The 19,938-nt window shown below is 37.9% G+C and overlaps 2 protein-coding genes across 2 annotated transcripts; both read left to right on the top strand.

Annotated features, from left to right (window-relative positions):
• Window positions 1–722: 722 nt before the first annotated feature.
• Window positions 723–4,508, top strand: LOC140162145 (lambda-crystallin-like). The gene is made up of 4 exons (XM_072185417.1): window positions 723–863; window positions 2,441–2,635; window positions 3,093–3,198; window positions 4,244–4,508. Exons 1-4 carry the CDS (start codon window positions 750–752, stop codon window positions 4,471–4,473), a joined length of 645 nt encoding a protein of 214 aa, XP_072041518.1. The 5' UTR covers window positions 723–749; the 3' UTR covers window positions 4,474–4,508.
• A 1,959-nt stretch (window positions 4,509–6,467) lies between these two features.
• On the top strand, window positions 6,468–18,578 carry LOC140161709 (lambda-crystallin-like). Its single transcript, XM_072185009.1, has 7 exons — window positions 6,468–6,508; window positions 7,528–7,609; window positions 8,175–8,327; window positions 13,700–13,861; window positions 16,148–16,342; window positions 16,779–16,884; window positions 18,225–18,578. The coding sequence occupies exons 1-7, from the start codon at window positions 6,468–6,470 to the stop codon at window positions 18,452–18,454; spliced, it is 969 nt and encodes a 322-aa protein (XP_072041110.1). The 3' UTR covers window positions 18,455–18,578.
• The last annotated feature ends 1,360 nt before the right edge of the window (window positions 18,579–19,938 follow it).

The raw sequence follows: 19,938 nt of genomic DNA, 5'->3' as shown, positions 1-19,938 counted from the left end.
CTTAATGTTATTTTTTCAATCACTATGCCCTCTATCGACCTAGATTAGATTAGATCAAATATTATAGTCTTCATTTCAGCTGACTTGTTCTCCTTCGTGACGAATGAGCACAATCCAGTTTGGAACCGAGACTAGCAATATTTAATACCGTATTAACGTACGTAAAAACGTACGTGAAAACGTACGTTCCACGTGCTGCGTTTGCAACATCGCAATCTCTCTATTTTGTTATCATATGCCTTACGGTGCGAGAATTCGTTATCATTTCATATTGAGGGTCGAGACATACTCCATATTTCAATGTCGAGTATTTATTATTCAATCTATTTCAAGTCGCTTGAATCTTCTAACGAATGCATTTTTTGTTGACGAAACAAAGTATCCATCATCGATTTTAAAGGAAATGGTCCTCGCTGTCAAATGTTCAAAATGGCAAGTACTTTTTCGTCGAAAAACATTTGCTAGAAGATCAAAAAAATTGAGATACCCTGATTACACACTGAATGACGAATATTTGCCGAAAGTATGTAACATCGAATACAAAGCACGGTCGGAACCAGTCCCAAGTAAAAGGGAAGCTCGGTTGGACTGACATCGCAATTCGGGCATATAGATGAAAAATTAAAGCCGAAAGCACTCTCGAGCACAGCTCTCGAGTTTTCTACACTACAGTTTCAAGTTTTGTTGATTTTTGACCCTAGGAATGCGTTCCGGAGGTTCTTGAAGTAAAGAACAAAGTGTTTCTTGAGATGGAACAGTTTGCTGATGACCAGACTATACTTGCTAGTTCTTGTTCTGGTATACAGCCATCTAAATTCACAGAAGATGTTAAAAGGCGACATCAGTGTGTAGTATGCCATCCTGTAAGTAAAGTGTAGAAAATGATTCTAAGTAGAACCTAAAATTCTAAGTAGAACCTAAAATGGTTCTTAAGTTATCCTGTATGTGGAACCTTAAATGGTTCTACAAAGAACAGGAAATGGTTCTGGAAAGATTAGAAAGAACCATTGTAGACCTGGAAAATGTTCTGGTAAGGCCAGAAAGGTCCATTCTTGGGTTCTTTCAATTTTAAAGAACTTTTTCTCTTGAGGGTTCTACATACAGGACAGCCAAGAACCTTTTTTTCCTAAGGGTGTGTCAAAATAAACCCTTTTCTCTTGAGGGTTCTACATACAGGACAGCCAAGAACCTTTCTTCCTAAGGGTGTGTCAAAATAAATCTATAGATCTTTTATCGACAATCTTACTTAAGGGAAGGGGTATGAACGTTTGGACAGTATTTATTGTGGGACATTAGAGCACATCAGACATATCGAATTGCATTCTGAATACGAAGAATGTCCTTCTGATATCAAACAAAATGATATTTAACAGTACTCGAAGTAAACTTTATAAATCTGATGATTTAAACCTAAAGTGTATGTAGGTGGGATGAAAAGCCGACGATCACATTGTGAGAGAGGGAACAGGCGGAAATTGAATACATTCTACATTCATTTAAAAGGGCATTTCGTGATCCACAGCATCATCCCCCCACTTTTCTCAAAAAAAGTTGAGATTTTCATATCACTGGAAAAGTCTGGCTACATATAATGTTTATGTACAAACAATTTCTTGCAGATTAATTCGTTTGGCAAAGATATCGTGAAATGTGAATTTCGTTCTGGTATACCAGAACGAAATTACAACACAATGTCTATGGAGCAGTGCAATACACATAATCATGCATAACCCGCAAACGCAAAATCGGAATCAACTGAAATTTTTGTAATAAGCTTTTTTCGTGGATATCTACTGAAATGTCATAAAAAGAGGATGCTAGGATCACGAAATACTCCTTTAATTGGAGTAACCTGTATTTATTAGGCCTACAGGTTATCTTTTCGCTTGAGCATTAATTCTGCATGGCGTGGTCCTGATCAATTCTCGCGTTTCACAATACGATGCGCCGCCAGCGGTTGCTTTTGGCAGTCAAATTTTCAACTCCAGAGTCGACATCGCCGTTCTAACTGCTATTGAATTTTCACGCGAGTGTGATAATAAATATGTTGAAAACAGCTCCACGAAGGATTCCCTGTGATCAATAGATAGAATATGGATCTACTATAGTTGTAAATTGTTGTTTTAGTGTGCATTCGCATGTAACATCATTATAATGACATTTAAACCCACAATGATGCATGTTCCTGTATTGTATTCGTATTACGCGGGCTTTGGATGTCGACTCATTTTCCCATGATGCACTGCGTATTTTGGCCTCGACCCAGCGACCGCTGGAGGCGCATAGTATTGTGAAATGCGAGAATTATTTTGTTATTTACCCTATTTCGGGAAATGGTCTAGATCCAATGCCCTTTAAGCTTTTCCCAACGCTCCAATATATAATTGATCATATTTTATTTTCAGTATGATCTTTATTTAAAATGAAATCTTAATCTCAGATCAACCCACCATACCACGCCCCTCTAGTGGAGGTGGTCCCATCACCATGGACCGATCCTGGTGTAATCAGACGTACAAGGGCGTTACTTGAAGAAGTTGGTCAAGTACCAGTGACAGTCAACAAAGAAATCCGAGGATTCGCGTTAAACCGTGTGCAATATGCTTTGGTTGCAGAATGTTGGAGATTGATTAATGTAAGTCAATAAGGCCATTATACAAATTATTTAAGACTAATCAACTGCTTTACTTGTTTAACAATTTGTAATTAAAAATGACGTGAAGTGTACGCACAATCATGTCAAGTTCCGATAATATGGTATACTTGAGTAAGAGCATCATTATGTGCTGTTAACGGTGGTATCAGTATCGTAATTTACATGATGTTGGAAGTGATTATCTGTCATATACCACAGGAAGCTACGGCATAATATGACAAACTGAATAAGTTATTATTCAGTAATTATGCAATGTGGGATCAAGTATTATGATCTTTTTTATGTTAAAGAACGTTTAATGGGGGCTAATGTCAATTAAAGAACATATAGGATTGTCTGCACTATAATTAAGCTGAATGGCTAAAATATACGAGGACCAGGAATAATAAGTCTTAATCTAGTTAATATAAATAAAACATTGATTTATTCTCTATAGGACGGTGTGATAACCGTTGAAGACATGGATCGAGTAATGTGGGCTGGATTAGGACCTCGCTATGCATTCATTGGACCATTTGAAGTCATGCATCTCAACGCAGAGGGTAAAATATTTTTCTTTATTAATCATCAGCACATACGCTCCTTCCTTTTTGCCGCCCCCTGCTTCCCCCAATTTACTCGCATGGACATCTTGCTATCTACTGAAGATAGCATTTTAGACCGAATCTTTGCTATCTACTGAAGAAAATTATGTACAGACCCTTTGCTAACGAATGCAGATAGCAACATATACATTTTGCTATGATCTACTAAAAATAGCGTTACAAAAACGTAATTTGATATACATAAGATAGTATTGGGCTATTGGCCATACCAAACATACTGCGATTTACTGAAAGATAGCAAAGTACAAGTATTTTGCTATCTACTTAGAATAGCCTTAACAGACCCATTGCTACATGCATCTATTAAAGATTGAAATCTGACTCTACCACTAACCTAACCCTATCTCTTACACTAAGCATAATGCTACATTGCTAACCATAACCTTAACCTTAACTCTTAACACTAGTCCTAATCTAAAATGCCCTATCAAAGCCATAATGTGTGATTTGCTTCACAGCGACGTCCTCAATTTTACTCGGATTTCTACTTTTTGCATAATTGTAATGCCCAGTGGTGTACTAAAATACCATGTGAAAGACTAAGCTTGGAGTGCTTTAATAACAGTAAAATTTAACTTTTTATTAAAACCGGGTCGACCCGGTTTTATTCAGAGTTCATCGATCGAATGCTTGCTAACATCTCCCGTGGATGTCAGCTTATGTGTAAACACGTCGAGCGTGATGCTCCGTGTAGTATTACATGTTATGATCGGCGAGCGTAGTACACGCATTGTAGGCGTTGGAATGAAATCGCAATTTTCTTCGTTATACCTCATTTGTTTGGCTCAAAATTAAAAGGGGATGTGATCAGTGAAAACAAATATTTAAATAGGAATCTATTCTTTATGCAAATCACACATTATTGCTTTAAACCTTATACCCTTCGGACGAATGGGCTGTTCTCTAAATAACAGCAAAACTCAAACCACACAACCGTAAATCTTATAATATTTCACTATTTGTTATCCTTACTCCGTATCAGGTTTGGGCAGTTACTTGGAGAGGTACGGGCAACTGATGCAAGATACAGTGGATTCCGCGGGTCCACCGCCAACTTTCTCAGGACCAGAAGCTACCAAAATAGTCGAAGAGCTTAACCACTTGATACCATTGGATAAACTTGAGGAAAGACGAAAGAGACGGGATGAGAGAATGTCGGCTGTGGCCAAGTTGAAGAGAGAAATGGACGCCGAGGATGCCGAAAAGCAGTAAAATATCTAACGGGCCATCCAGTCAAAATTACGATGTAATGTGGTTGCCCCTGGTCGTCGTGCTTTTGCCTAACTGATTACCGAGTAGCCAAATCCGGCAATCTATAGTTACTTGACCTCGAACCTTATGACCTTGTAATTTTAGTCACATAGTGCTGATGATTTCCACACAGTTTCACCGACACCCCCCCCCCTTGGCTACGCCACTGTCTATAACTTATAATAAGTCACTGGTAAGCAGTATTTCAAAAAAGAACGTAACTTTGAATTGATGAGATGGGCTTCAATTTTATTCAATATGTATATCCTGACCAACTGATCGTTCTACGGTTTCACGATTTAAATTACTATTCAATACAAGTATAATGGGTTGATACGCTATTTGTCATCTTCAAAAACACCCCTCCACCCAACCACCCACCCACCATACATGACAACCACACGCACCCACATGTCACCACGCACGCACGGCAGGGGCTATTGGGGAGAGACACTGCACGTTGGCAAATGGAATGTTTTAGTTACTTTTGCCTTGATGCCCAAGCAGGCTGCGCGTGGACACTTGCGTGTATTGTGGGGTGGAAGCTAGAGGAGTGTGTTCCCCCTTTCGATGATTTCCTGTGCTTCTCTCCAGTGCGCACGGGCCTTGTCTATATTTACGTTGGACATATTATTCATGACCCCCCCCCCTCCTTTTAATTTTAATGAAAATGACAGCCCGTCAAACCACCGCTTCCGATACCGAGCTTCTTCTTTTTAGTTTGCGCCGACACTTGCTAATTTCGTTTCTTCAAGTTTTATTGTAACACATTAAGCTACATTAGTTGGGTTAAACTTTCCTTTGCTCTTGTTAAGATTATTCGGTTTATTCGGTTTCTTCTTGTAGACTATCAAGTTATTCCCATTGTGCTTGTTTGTTCTGGTTCACGATGAATAATTATATTTCTATATTAAAACTACCTTACTAGCTATATTCTTATTTGAGCATAATAATGTTGTGTAATCAGCAGAGAGAATAAATTCTGGAACATCCTTGATGTATTTTATTATCATTTATGCCTATAATAATATATAGGGGTCCAAGAATGTACACTTGTGGTACACCATAACTTGTATTTTAAACCTTTAACTTAAAAAACCGTAATAACCATTATAACATAATTATTTTCATTTACAATTTTTTATTTGGCGTAATATTATCGTAAGAACAAATTGTTGTTATTTCTATGAATATTATACACAATTGGTCACATGATTAAGAATATACAGTGTATTGTAAATAATGAACATAATAACCAAACGGCTCGTTAGACCACCATTCACGTTATTGTGTGAAAGTGCATACCATAAAAACTCGATAGTTGGCATATGTGCTTACTATCGAGCGCTTTTAAAACATGCAATTGTACCGAAGCCCGGCGCTTTACCAACTGAGCTAATGAGGTTGAGACACACATTTGCAGGTTAAATTGTTCGTATATAACTATGTGTATCGATGATTTGCTCAAAACCCTTTACACTTTTGTGGATGGGGCTCTTCATGTTTGCATGTTTTAAAAGCGCTCGATAGTAAGCACATATTCTAACTATCGAGTTTTTACAGTATATGACTCGATTTAGTTGTCATTTTTTGGAACCAGCTACAACTGGATGAAAGTACACACCTGGTTCACTAATATAAAATTAACGATATTATGTTAATCAGAAAAGAAATTGGTTGGAGTTATTTAGAAGGGTAGGTTTTCATTTAAAAATGTAAATGAAGTTAATTGACTTTTAACTATTTTTTACTGTAGCTCGGAAGTACAAATTTGGTTCACTAATGTCAAGTTAGCAGTATCATGTTTAAAAAAATTTATCTGCCTTTGCATGTTATGTTTCCATTATAGTTTCATGTTAAATTGTGCTAGTGTGCAATGCGTGGTTGCGCTGATTTATATTTTACATTTAGCTACAGTCAGTTCTAGCAGTTGGCATACCTGCAGATAAAAAAAAATGGCAACTAAATCTAAGGAAAAGATAAGTATTGTAGGAAGGTAAGCACATGGAATGTAAATATCATCAGTTGCCACCCAATCTGGACACATTAATGATGTTTTAATCATATGACTGGACGTAAGTTCGAAAGCTTTCGAAGTGTAGACCCCTAATGTACCTCGGCAGCAGTGGCGTAACTTTGGATCAGGGTGCCCGGGTGCGAAAGTAGATCGGGTGCCCCTATCCAAGGGTGTGCATGGTGCATATCTAATCAATTTTGATATTGAAAGCCATAGACCTACCAAATAAATTACAAATAATGTTTCAGATCAAATGTATTTCATATTTCAATGAACGTCATATTAAAAAATGAAATGTTTTCATCTTCTCCAATGTCTTTACTTTTGAAGATTCGTCACTAGTTGTTGTGGCGCCCGGATACCACTAATTTGGTATAATTAAGCTGAATTTCGGTCTTTCAAATGACAACTTATGATGCAATGCGCGCGAAAATTTTGTGTTGAAGGGGCACCCAAATAAAGAGTAATTCTATGCATGGTGGGTAAAGGTTTCCACTTCCACAAAGTATCATCGTGTGGAAAGGGTATCCAGGCCTGGGTGCCCCCATTAGCCCGGGTGCCCGCCCGGGGACGCCCCCAGCGCATAGGAGTTACGCCACTGGCATATGATGTATATCGTACTTATACACATGGTATAATAGGTAAATACACTATTTGTCATCTTCAAGAGCACCCCTCCAATCAACCATCCACCCGGCCCCAGCATGATACATGACACCCACATGTACCCACACACCACATCGCACGGACCCGAGCTTGTCTCCGCCACAGAGTGGCCACCCGAATACCGGGCCCCGAACGAACAAACAGTACTCCTCCCCACACACATATAAAAAATACGAAACTGAAGTTGATCATCAGGTGAAAATGCTATACTTCCGATGAATACTAGTTAGGCCTACTAGTCCTATCCTTTCGACCAAGACAAAAAAGATTGTACCCATGTCCATCTTCAACTTTGTATAAAATTGACATTATTATCAATGTTCTTGTTGTAGTGGTCTTATTGGACGCAGTTGGGCCATGATATTTGCGAGTGCTGGATACAATGTCGTCATTTATGACGTCAAACAATCCCAGGTAAATTAGACAAAAATAGCAATGTATATTAAACAAGTGCAGTCAATAACATTCTTGTTGTATCCTCATGATATGCATGTGGTGCATTATATTCAAAAGAGCTAGCGCACCCCAAAACTTCAATCTAAAACATAAATATTATCTAAAACTTTAATCTAAAATTAATATCTAAATCAAGATTAAAAATCAAATCCTGTAGATTCAAATTTCAATCCAAAATATTCAAGTCCTTCGTGATTTGAAATGATTTACCACGGAGATATTATAAAATCTCTCATTTATTAAATTTCGTTCCGATTTCTTAGCTCCAAATGAACAACTTTTGGGCAAAATTGCCGCAAAAAGTCTAAATTTTCGTAATTTTGAGTTTTTACTGGGACAACAGAGGGCAGGAGTTCTGACCGGCGCCGCCACTATTAGTATTACAGCAAAATAATGCCAGTAATTGGTGAACCACCAAGCAACAACTCTCTAATTCGGCAATTTGCGTTATTATAGTACCAGTATATTACCCCGGTATATTACCGTATAAAAAATACATAACATTTCTCGTATACTATAATAGATAACCGAAGGGCTGAAATTCATTGAAGAACAACTCAAGGACCTTCAATCTAAAGGTTTGCTAAAAGGGTCTCTATCTCCTGATGAACAAATGACCCTTATTAAAGGGAGCACCAATCTTGAGGAGACAGTGAGAGGAGCGAAATATATTCAGGTTGGTTGGAATTGCAGATACAATAACGTTAAGGGGGTACTACACCACTAGCCAATTTTTTGCCTATTTTTGCGTTTTTCTCACAAATTATAGCGCATTGGTGACAAGTAAGATATGTATATTTTAGGGGCAAGGACTACAACTACTGCACTGAAAGTTCAGCAACTCAAGGCAAGTAGTTATTGATTTATTGATCAAATATTGGTTTTCCCTCATTTTGACTGTAACTCCACAACTGTTGTCTGTGCTGAAATAAAAATTTCCAGTGTAGCAGTTGTAGTCCTTGCCCTATAATATACATATCTTACTTGTCACCAATGCTCTATAATTTTGAGAAAAATGCAAAAATAGGCACAAAATTGGGCAGGGTGTAGTACCCCTTAAGGTGGTAGTGACGTGACGTATCCAAGGGGGAGAAGAAGGCAGCTGCCCTTCTGAGAAGACTTGCCCCTGCTCCTCCTGTGGCATGCTGGCAGCCCTGATACCGTAAAACCCGTCTAGAAGCATATATCAAAGAAACGCCCTCAATTAAGTTAGTTGCTTTTTGTATTTGGAGTTTGAGAAACTATAATTATACTGGCACCACCGTGTACTGGCAATAGGTGGCTATAATACATTCCATCTATGTATATTGTAACACAAATCAATTGTATTGACATAATAACGAATGTTTCATATATCAGGACCATATAGCTCAATTGATAGAGCGTCAGACTTTGGCAGTAAAGAGAGCACTGTCTGGGGACTGGTTCCGTTTTATGCTCGTTTTGATTAAACTTTTTGACATTTATTTGTGTTTTATGAACATTGACATTCTTTTGTGGCGAGTGACATGGTCTTTCAATTCGCGCCGAGTGTCCTTGACAGTCTTGACTATTCTTCAGTGGTCAAGAAAGAATTCAAAAGATAACCTCTGCCCCAATAATCCCAAGCTATTGTCTGAAACTGCTCCTCTCCATTCGTTAGAACTTAAACATTACTAGAAATAGAATGGCAATAGATGAAATAACGTAGATATGTTGCATACAATATTGTACGTACAATACTCGGAGTCTGTGGAGCGCTTAAGGAAACGCAGAATAATATTGAATGAAAGACTTGTGGTGACATTAAAAAAAAATATTGTTTTGTTGCCACAATTGCAGTCTTTTCAATAAAAAATAAAATAAATAAGGAATAATAATTATTCTATGTTTGAATCTATTATCCCATCATAAATAGAATATCTTCCAAAAATTTAATCATTTCATCTTACAAAGACAACTATTTAGCTCATTCAACTACAAAGGCCAACTTCTTTTGTACAGAGTTTGTGTGTGAAATTATTGATTGGCTCAAAACAAAAGATTTGAACCGGTGTCCTTCATGGCGCAGTACATTCCATTTAGTCAAATGATGTCATCAACCTATTGATCATAGTGCATTCGTTAATGATTGTGAGACGAACTGTCGCGGTAGTCTGATTGCAAAATTTTGCTGAATGCATTTGAGTAGTCCGCCATATTTACGGTGTGATTTACGTCATATGCACAACCTTTATTGACCGAAGTAGTGATGTTAAGGTGGGCGTACACGAGGCAATTTCCATTGCAAGGCCCATTACTTAGTGGGTGAGATTATGTGCTCACTGACCATGAAGCTGCGCAATTGATCAAAATACACGAAGCAATTTGTGGCCTTGCAATTCCATGAGCGTGGTCATAGATTTGGGGATATACTCAAAACATATTTAGTGGTTAATGATTTTCATAATCATATCACCTGTGTATATATATACAACTTATCCTAAAGAAGAGGCGGAGAAGGAGAACAAAAATAAAATATGAATGAATTATGGGACAGATGGGATAACATGTTCTTGTTCCCTAAGCAACGTAGGCCTATATATTCAAAGTATTGAAAACTTTATATGTGCACTCGCCACTCACTCCTATTTCCTCCGATATGTTGTTTAAAGCGATAGTTCTTTTTTTCTTATCACGGTAAGCTGCGTGCCCCACGTTCCAAAGAACTTCGTGTTCCTCGTGCAAGTCAAGGAATTTTCGTGCCATAGGTGTTGCTTTGGCCATGATGTTTTATTTGACAGCAACAACCCAGTGGTAACAACAGCATAGGCCTACAATGTAGCCTACAATGTAGCATACGATGTACACACATTACAATGTCGGTGAATCAAATCAAGTTGGTCCCTATATTTCCCAAATGAATGCAGCGACCAGCTGGTGTTCACTCAGCTGATTGGCTGAAGGAGGTTAGATTGCATGCAACAACCTTGAAAGTAGAGCATGTCTCTACCTTTTTGCCTGTTGCTCAGGGGATTAATTTGCCTGATGCTTGGGGATTAATTCCTTGCAAATCCAAAATACACGGAGCAATCTTTTTCCAAGGTCTGTGCAACAGGCAATTGCTTGGAAAATTGCCTCGTGTATGCCGGCCTTTACACTAACAGGATTAATTACCATAACAAAAACTTGAACCTATGCTCCTATGCACAGTCAGTTTATCCCTTAAGGTGGGCGTACACGAGGCAATTTCCATTGCAAGGCCCATTACTTAGTTGGTGAGATTATGTGCTCACTGACCATGAAGCTGTGCAATTGATCAAAATAGACGAAGCAATGTTCGGCCTTGCAATTCCTTGAGCGTGGCCATAGGTTTGGGATATACTCAAAACATAAGTAGTGGTTAATGATTTTCGTAATAATATCCAAATGGTTCATGTGTTGTCCTGAAAGCAAAAGATTGCCATCCTCTCCTGTATATCTATACAATTTTCCATAAAGAAAAGGCTAAGGAAAAAAAAAAAAAAAAAGGCTAAACACCACCACCAACAAAAACATAGGCCTACAAGTGTATAATGTAGCATGTGCACACATTATCATGTTGTGGATGGTGAATCAAGCTGGTCCCCACGCATTCCCAAATGAATGCAGTGACCAGTCGTGTTCACTCAGCTGATTGGCTGGAGGAGGTTAGATTGCATGCAACAACCTTGAAAGTAGAGCATGTCTCTACTGTTTTGCCTGTTGCTCGGGGGATTAATTTGCCTGATGCTTGGGGGATTAATTCCTTGCAAATCCAAAATACACGGAGCAATCTTTTTCCAAGGTCTGTGCAACAGGCAATTGCTTGGAAAATTGCTTCGTGTATGTCGACCTTTACATAACCTATGTTTTGAATACGCTGGCGAAGTTATGCAATAATCGGATTTACCCCATTCAAATACATGTAGCTAATTTTAACTGTCAGTAAAGAGATTGTGCATATGACGTATCATACAGTGAATATGGCGGACTACTCAAATGCATTCAACAATAGTATGATTGCAATATACCGCGACAGTTCTTCTCACAAACATAACAAATGCACTGCGATCAAATAGGTTGATGACAGCAATTGATTGAATGGACTGCACTGCGACTGCACTACGCGTGAAGGACATCGGTTCAAATCCTTTGTTTGGAGTCAATCGATAAAAGCATGCATGCCTCTATATAAATTACAGATTATTACAGATTATATGCGGTTTTCGGCTAAACCACTAGCAGGCTATGTTAGCACATCTATGACAATGACAAAAGTACAAAATCTGAATTTTGATGATTTTTACGATCGTCCGGATGAGCAAATCACCGAATGGGCCTTTAATTCACTCCTCTCCTGGTAATATGAATCAAAGAAAAGAAAAGAAAAAGAAAAGAAAAAAAAAAACAAGAAAAAAGACAAAGAAAACAAAGAAAAGAAACAATAGAAGGAAAACAATTATAGAAAAAAATTAAACAAATATGAAAAGAGAGAACACGAAAAGAGTCTTAATAGAAGAATGTAAGAAAATATAAATACAACACCAAAATATAAATGAAAAGTTCGAAATATATTTGGTTTATAAAATTCATGTGACCGTGATGAGGCTCGAACTCACCATCTTTCGATCTATAGTCTAAAGCGCTCATGTACCAAAGTCCTATACCTTACCAAGTGAGCTATGCTCGTGAGTTACGAAATAAAGATAAAATAATACATTGTATACCTGCTTGTGTCGGTAATTGATTTGCTCAAATTCCATAATGATATGATATTGTGGAGGGCGCTAGCGTGAAATTCGCTACTATATGCTTGTAGACGGGTTTGTACGGTATTTATTAAGATTATGGGCCTTTTATGTACTTTCAGCTAATTTTTGACCATTTACTCAAAATATATATGCCTTGCCCCCAGAAAAGGTGGCAAAAATTAGCTATTAGGATTGTCACATTGTATAGTCCTTTCAGGTTTGAGATTTGTTTTTTGGCATTTTTTTTATCAAAAACAATTGTTTTCAGTGGCCAGTAATTCGTCAACAAACCTTCGCTTTCATTATCAATTGGACCAATCAGCAACATTGTTAGAATAATTTCACCACGCAAAAAAAATGGGATGAATTATTTGCAAAGCTCCATTCTGATTGGTGATTAAAATGAAGATATCATGTAATTGACCAATCACAGGCAATGTTAGATCGGCAGGTAGTGCTCAGAGGGTTAACAGAATCTTGTCAAAATGAAATGGGTAATCTTGTTTGAAGAGTTTCTTGTTAAAATAAGACGGAAACTATTCATTTTGATAAGATTGTCGGTTCAAAGTGCATACCTAATCAAAATGAACAGTATATCTCAGCAAAACGAATAGTTATGGGATCAAAAATTTAATTAGTAGGGATTCTATTTAAAAAAATTAATAGTACGAAAATAGAATGTAATTTTGTATTCGACATCGAATAAAAAGCACGATTTGACTAGCCTGGAGTGTGCACTTTTAATCTCCCACATGTTTTATGGGAAGTGTTTTGCGCACTTTCCGCACACATAGGGAGCACATTATTTCGACAATTAACTTCTAATGTTCTATTCTATATTGTTGGGCAATGGTTTCTTGTGCCCGTATTATATCCAAAGTTGTATAATTCTGTGTTTTTGATTGCAAAGATGGGAGATTTTTTATTATTGCTGACGCAAATTCGGAACCCTTCGCAAGGGTGTAGAATTCGGCGAAAGTTTGACAGTAGATTTTCCATTTTTGGACAGTAACAGGTATTTGATCCTTGGTTTTGTTTCAACCTAGTGTTATTTATCACGAAATATGTATTAAACACGAAATTTGACTTCCAAACCTGAAGATATCTATGGGACGTATCTCAGTCCCAATGGGGTGAGTCATTGACATAGGACTGAGAACTGAGTCTAAATCAGGTCTTAGTAAAAAGGAAAATTCGGTTCACTGACTTCGACCATAAAGCCGAAATTTAATCGAAATTTAATCGAAACAGCGCACACTCGAAGTTTCTATACAGTATACGTTTTCTATATGTTTGGTTGATTTTTACCCCTTTTTAGGAATGCGTTCCAGAAGTTTGTGAAGTAAAGAACAAAGTCTTTCTTGAGATGGAACAGTTTGCTGAGGACCAGACTATACTTGCTAGTTCTTGTTCTGGTATACAGCCATCTAAATTTACAGAAGATGTTAAAAGGCGACATCAGTGCGTAGTATGCCATCCTGTAAGTATATAATACAAATAGACACGAAATATACAATATAGACATATGTGCAAAACATGTCAAAATAAATAGATCTTTATTGACCATATAGGCTAGTAAACAATTATACATAATGTAAACCACTAGAATGATCATGATTACTTCAGGATGAGGTGGTGGCGCTATTACAGTAAGCAACTACACAGATGAATGATTCTGATTGGTTTGTGTTGAGGTAATGAGCTATATTTAGAAATGGTTTAATATGCTATAATTAGTGAATTATTATAATATGATACATATATATATTAATCATAAGGCCTGGAGAGTAATTAAACAAGAGGCAGCAGATTGGAGTTGTAGCCTAACAGAATTTATGTTAGCCAGTAGTCAGACGATGGTGGACTACATTATTCAATGTGGCAACAGCCAAAAGCGTAAACAAAACAGACAATATGACGGCAACACTGCCTGCACGATGGACGCAATTATTTTTTTCTCGGAGAGCCAAGATCCGTTTTTAGCTCTATTGGCCGGGTGGCCCCATTACAGAAAAAAAATGCACAAAATATATTTCCCAGTGCAATATATACATTTTCACATGAAAATAAATAATTTTAAATTCAAAGAAAAAAGAAGAAGAAAAATTTCTAATCATCGCCGGGGATGGGAATCGATATCGGGACCCTTTGCGTGGGCGGCGAGATCCGTAACCACTACACGACGTAAACTCATTGATACACACAGGGGAAATTTTCAGTATATATCGTAACATATCGTGCGTTATTCATACAAAAAAAATCAAAAAAACAGTACTTGCAATGAGGTTCACTGGCGAACCTCAACGGATTTAGACTGATAAAAATAGTGCTTAATAACATACGTACAGTTTTGGAATAATTTGAGACATTTTTGTGTTTACGTGTAAAACCAATGACAACGTCAAAATTGAGCCAATCTTGGCCGCCCCCCCCCCCCTGCCAGTAGTGGTATAAAAGTTACCATAAATTGTGTGAAGTCTTCAAACTTCGATTCGCGGGTCTTGTGTGTTAGTGAGAAGAAATAGTGCTTGATTGCCTTGTCGATTCAAGGACTGAAGTGACAGACTGAATTATTTCCATCAACGAACTGTGGTATTTTGCTGGACTAACACTGTGTGTTATCTGACTGTCAAGTGGAGATTGATCAAGTGAGGAACTTAAGGTCAACATTTGAAAAACACTAGCATAGCAGCTAGGATAGTGACGTCAGGACTTGTACTAAGACGGTGGTAGACCAGGAGTTTCCGTTGAGTAGACAGGATCTTAGACATTAATTGCTAATTTGTATGGTTTTTTAATGCCAATATTTTAAGCGATAGCGCCATCAGTGTTCAACTTTGCTTTAAATGAATCGTTCTATGCCATCAAACAACCGTGACTTGTATCAAACGAAATCGGAATAATCGAGAAATTTGAGATTTAAAACGAATGGAATTTTATGCGATTTGAAAAGTTGCAAATTATGCGATTTGGAAAAGTTTGGCTACAAAACGATTCTCTTATAAAACATGCAGAGTTTCCAACTCGATACACCGGAGTCTTTAATTACACTACACGGTTGAGTGCATAGCATCACAAGAGCGGTGTGAGCTTCTTGCTGGTGACCAGTGGAAATAGGCATCTGTGATTGGTTTTTGTCAAAACCTCAAGTGTTCCCTTCATCCAATCAGAATTTTTTTATATCGAACGAAAGCTAACATTTCCCTCTAAAAACACTTTGTTTCATTGCGTCAACAGATAACGCATTCAATGTTTATAGCAAGGTGAATGTGGTAAATCTGTTGAAAACGACCTGTTCAAGCACAATTTTGACCAATATGTAGGTTTTAAGAATCAAAACTTCGTGTGTTCCTTACAATATTTTTCAAATTTTATGTCATTAAATGAAAGAGCACACTTATATTGTCCCTATACTAGCTTCATTTCAATGAGCAATGGCCAATTCTATTTAAATTGTGCAAAAAGTTACTATTTTCGCCTGTTTGAAGTTGTCATACGGTTGTAAATTCAATGAACTATGACTTTGCTAAAGACCGCTTATAAATTGATTAAATGAGATCAAAGTTACGGACCCTCAAAGTAGTGGGGTCTTTCTTTTTTGGATGACTGTGATTACATATACAATGAAGCTATTTCTTAATTTTGATTGATGCATTTTTTGGAGGGTGGGTCTGCTGCTGTATTGAAAACAACGAATCTTCAGCATAACCAACCAAACGTTCATAAAATAAACGGAAATTACTCTTTATTTTTGAATGAAATACAGATCAACCCACCATATCACGCCCCTCTAGTGGAAGTGGTCCCATCACCATGGACCGATCCTGATGTGATCAGACGTACAAGGGCGTTACTTGAAGAGGTTGGTCAAGTACCAGTAACAGTGAACAAGGAACCACGAGGGTATGCATTAAACCGTGTGCAATATGCTTTGGTTGCAGAATGCTGGAGATTAGTTAATGTAAGTCAATAAGGCCATGTATACAAATTATTTATACTAATAAACTGCTTTACTTGTTTAACAATTTGTAATTAAGAATAATGTAAAGTGTACGCACAATCATGTCAAGTTCCGATAATATGGTATACTTGAGTAAGAGCATCATTATGTGCTGTTAACCGTGGTATCATTATCGTAATTCCATGATGTTGGAAGTGATTATCTGTCATATACCACAGGAAGCTACGGTATAATATGAAAAATTGAACAAGGAACTTAGACAATGCGGTCTGTAGGATCAAGTATTATGATCTTTTTTATGTTAAAGAACGCTTAATGGGGGCTAAACATAGAGGATTGTCAGCACTACAAGCTGAATGGCTAAAATATACGAGGACCAGGAATAATAAGTCTTAATCTAATTAATATAAATAAAACATTGATTTATTCTCTGTAGGACGGTGTGATAACCGTTGAAGACATGGATCGAGTAATGTGGGCTGGATTAGGACCTCGCTGGGCATTCATTGGACCATTTGAAGTCATGCATCTCAACGCAGACGGTAAAATATTTGAAGTATTTTTTCTTTATTAATCATCAGCACATAGAAAAAAAACATTATTGTTATAGAACGTTGAAGTAGTAGGGTAAAGTAACACTGCTGTCTTCTAAAAATAAAGGCCTCATGGTCAGTTATGGACACTGAAGATAGCGTTGCAGACAATTTACTATCCATTGAAGATATCTGTATAATGAACACTTTGCTATCTACTGAGGATATCATTAGACAGACAATAATGTGTTATCTACTGAAGATAACACTTTATTGACCTTGCGATCAGCTAAAGATATACTCAAAATAGTTAGAGACACCATGCTATCTACTGAAGCATGCACTTTTCAAACCTCTCTATCTACTGAAGATACTATACTTTTACAGACAGCGATGTAAGTACATTTTGGCATCTCCCAATGATTCTATCTACTGAAGCTAGCACTTTACATACATTGCTATCTACTGAAAACAGCAATGCATTATACATTTTACTATCTACTGAAGATAGCATTTTACAGAACCTTTGCTATCTACTGAAGATAGCAATGTACAAACAGTTGCTATCAATATATAGCAATGCACAGACACCAGTGGCGTACCCAGGCCGCTCCTAGGGGTGGGGTGAATTATGCCGTCCCCTCCCAACAGCCCGAAAAGGTTGGCCCATTTTTTCTATGGTTTAAAAAGTGAAGCGCAAAAAAATGTTGTTTCACAATTTTTAAACATTTTGGACAATTTTAAGCCCTTTTTTCTTTGATACTTCTTTTTGACGCCACTTCATCTCCTGCCGCCCCTTCCTTTTTGCCGCCACCTCCTTCCCCCAATATACACGCATGGACATTTTGCTATATACTGAAGATAGCATTTTAGACCGACTCTTTGCTATCTACTGAAGATAATTATGTAAAAAAAAAGACCCTTTGCTAACTAATGAAGATAGCAACGTACATGCATTTTGCTATGATGTAGTATATCTACTGAAAATAGCGTCACAAAAACGTAATTCGATATACATAAGATAGTATTGCCCAGACAGACATACTGCGATTTACTGTAGATAGCAAAGTACATGTATTTTGTTATCTACTGAGGATAGCCTAAACAGACCATTGCTACATGCAATCTATTAAAGATAGTTCTAACTCTGACCCTAACACTAGCATAACCCCATCTCTAACACTAACCCTAATGCTAAATTGCTAACTTTAACCTTAACTCTAACACTAATCCTAATCTAAAATGCCCTATTAAACCGTATGGGCTGTTCTCTAAATAATAGCAAAATTCAAACCACACAGCCGCTAATCATATAATATTTCACTATTTTTATCCTTTCTCCGTATCAGGTATTGGCAGTTACCTGGAGAGGTACGGGCAACTGATGCAAGATACAGTGAACTCCGCGGGTCCACCGCCAACTTTCTCAGGACCAGAAGCTACCAAAATAGTCGAAGAGCTTAACCACTTGATACCATTGGATAAACTTGAGGAAAGACGAAAGAGGCGGGATGAGAGAATGTCGGCTGTGGCCAAGTTAAAGAGAGAAATGGACGCCGAGGATCCCGAAAAGCAGTAAACTATCTAACGGACCATCTAGCCAAAATTACGATGTAATGTGGCTGCTCCCTGGTCATCGTGCTTCTGCCAAACTAATTACCTAATTACCAAGTAGCCAAATCCGGCAATTTATAGTTATTTGACCTCGGACTTTAATGCTCAGCTTGGGCCATTGGATGCTCTCTTCACACCTGCTAAAGAAACCAATAGAAATGGCAACCACATGAAAGACTTCCTGCAGGAACATAACCTCATAGCCACAAACACAAGGTTTCAAAACCGCATCAACAGATTATGGACACATAGGCGTCCTAATGGCCAACTAGTTCAACTAGACTTTGTCCTGGTAAGAAAGAAGTGGATCAACTCAATCAAGAATTCACGTGCATACAGCTCCTTCGAGGGTGTGAACTCGGACCATAGGATTGTTTCATGCAAATGTCAAATCAGCTACCGGAAATGCAGAACTTCCATGAAAGACCCAATGAAACGTATTGACTGGAAGAAGGTTACCAGAGACACCATCCTGGGTGAGCAGTTTGTGGTAGCAGTCTATAACCGCTTCAGTTCTCTACACGATGAGCTACAAGAACCCAATATTAGCACCACTTATGATACCTTAGTTGCGGCTAATGAGGAAGTTGCACTGGAGATGCTCCCTAAAAAATCAAAGCAGTCCTACAACATTGCTGCATCAGACAAAGTCACTGAGGCAAGAGATGTCTTAAAGAGTGCATCTATGAAACACAATGCTAGATCCACCCGAGCATCACAAAAGCTCCTCGAATCGGCCAAAGTTACTCTTGATAAAGCCTACACAGAAACTCTGGAGTCCTCTATTCAAAAGAAGACAGAGGAACTTGACAACCTCCATCATGAATATAAACATGCAGCTTCTTGGGAACTCCTCCGGGAGATAACTGACACCAAATCTGCTCCTGTGGTTAGAGTGAAAGGCAATACATCTGAAGAGCGTCGTGACAACTGGTTTCTACACTTTTCCAACTTACTAGGGAAACCAGAGCAAGACGTAAACCTTGAAGATACGTTCTTTAACAGCAATGTCTCTGACGATCTCCCAATACACACTGGTCCATTTACTATGGAGGAACTGCAAAAGGTCTGAGCAAGCTCAACAAGTCAAAAACACCTGGTCCTGACAACATACCAGCCATTGTTTGGAAAAACCCACTCTTCCATCAGCAACTGCTTGATTTCTGTAATGAAACCATGAAGGGAAATAAGCCAAAAGCCTTGCCAAGATCCACAATTATACCTCTCCCGAAGAAAGGGATCTTTCACAACCATCAAATTATAGAGGTATCACACTGTCAGCACTTGCTGCCAAGCTGTATAACACTATGCTGCTCAACAGGATTTCTCCTCATCTAGATCCTATTCTCAGACGTAACCAAAATGGTTTTCGCAAGGGTAGATCAACCACACCACAGATTCTAGCCCTTAGAAGGATAATAGAAGAGCTTAAAATCTCAAAGAAGCAGG

This window comes from Amphiura filiformis, chromosome 10 (assembly GCF_039555335.1).
Source record: "Amphiura filiformis chromosome 10, Afil_fr2py, whole genome shotgun sequence".
NCBI lineage: Eukaryota > Metazoa > Echinodermata > Ophiuroidea > Amphilepidida > Amphiuridae > Amphiura > Amphiura filiformis.
This window is presented reverse-complemented; position numbering and strand designations above follow the sequence as displayed.

Bases quoted from the DNA above. Each gene is read 5' to 3' on its own strand.
- LOC140162145 (XM_072185417.1), top strand. From the start codon at position 750: ATGGAACAGTTTGCTGATGACCAGACTATACTTGCTAGTTCTTGTTCT. The intron at 864-2,440 runs GTAAGTAAAGTG...TCTTAATCTCAG, and splicing joins AGTGTGTAGTATGCCATCCT to ATCAACCCACCATACCACGC. The intron at 2,636-3,092 runs GTAAGTCAATAA...TATTCTCTATAG, and splicing joins AATGTTGGAGATTGATTAAT to GACGGTGTGATAACCGTTGA.
- LOC140161709 (XM_072185009.1), top strand. From the start codon at position 6,468: ATGGCAACTAAATCTAAGGAAAAGATAAGTATTGTAGGAAG. The intron at 13,862-16,147 runs GTAAGTATATAA...AATGAAATACAG, and splicing joins AGTGCGTAGTATGCCATCCT to ATCAACCCACCATATCACGC. The intron at 16,343-16,778 runs GTAAGTCAATAA...TATTCTCTGTAG, and splicing joins AATGCTGGAGATTAGTTAAT to GACGGTGTGATAACCGTTGA.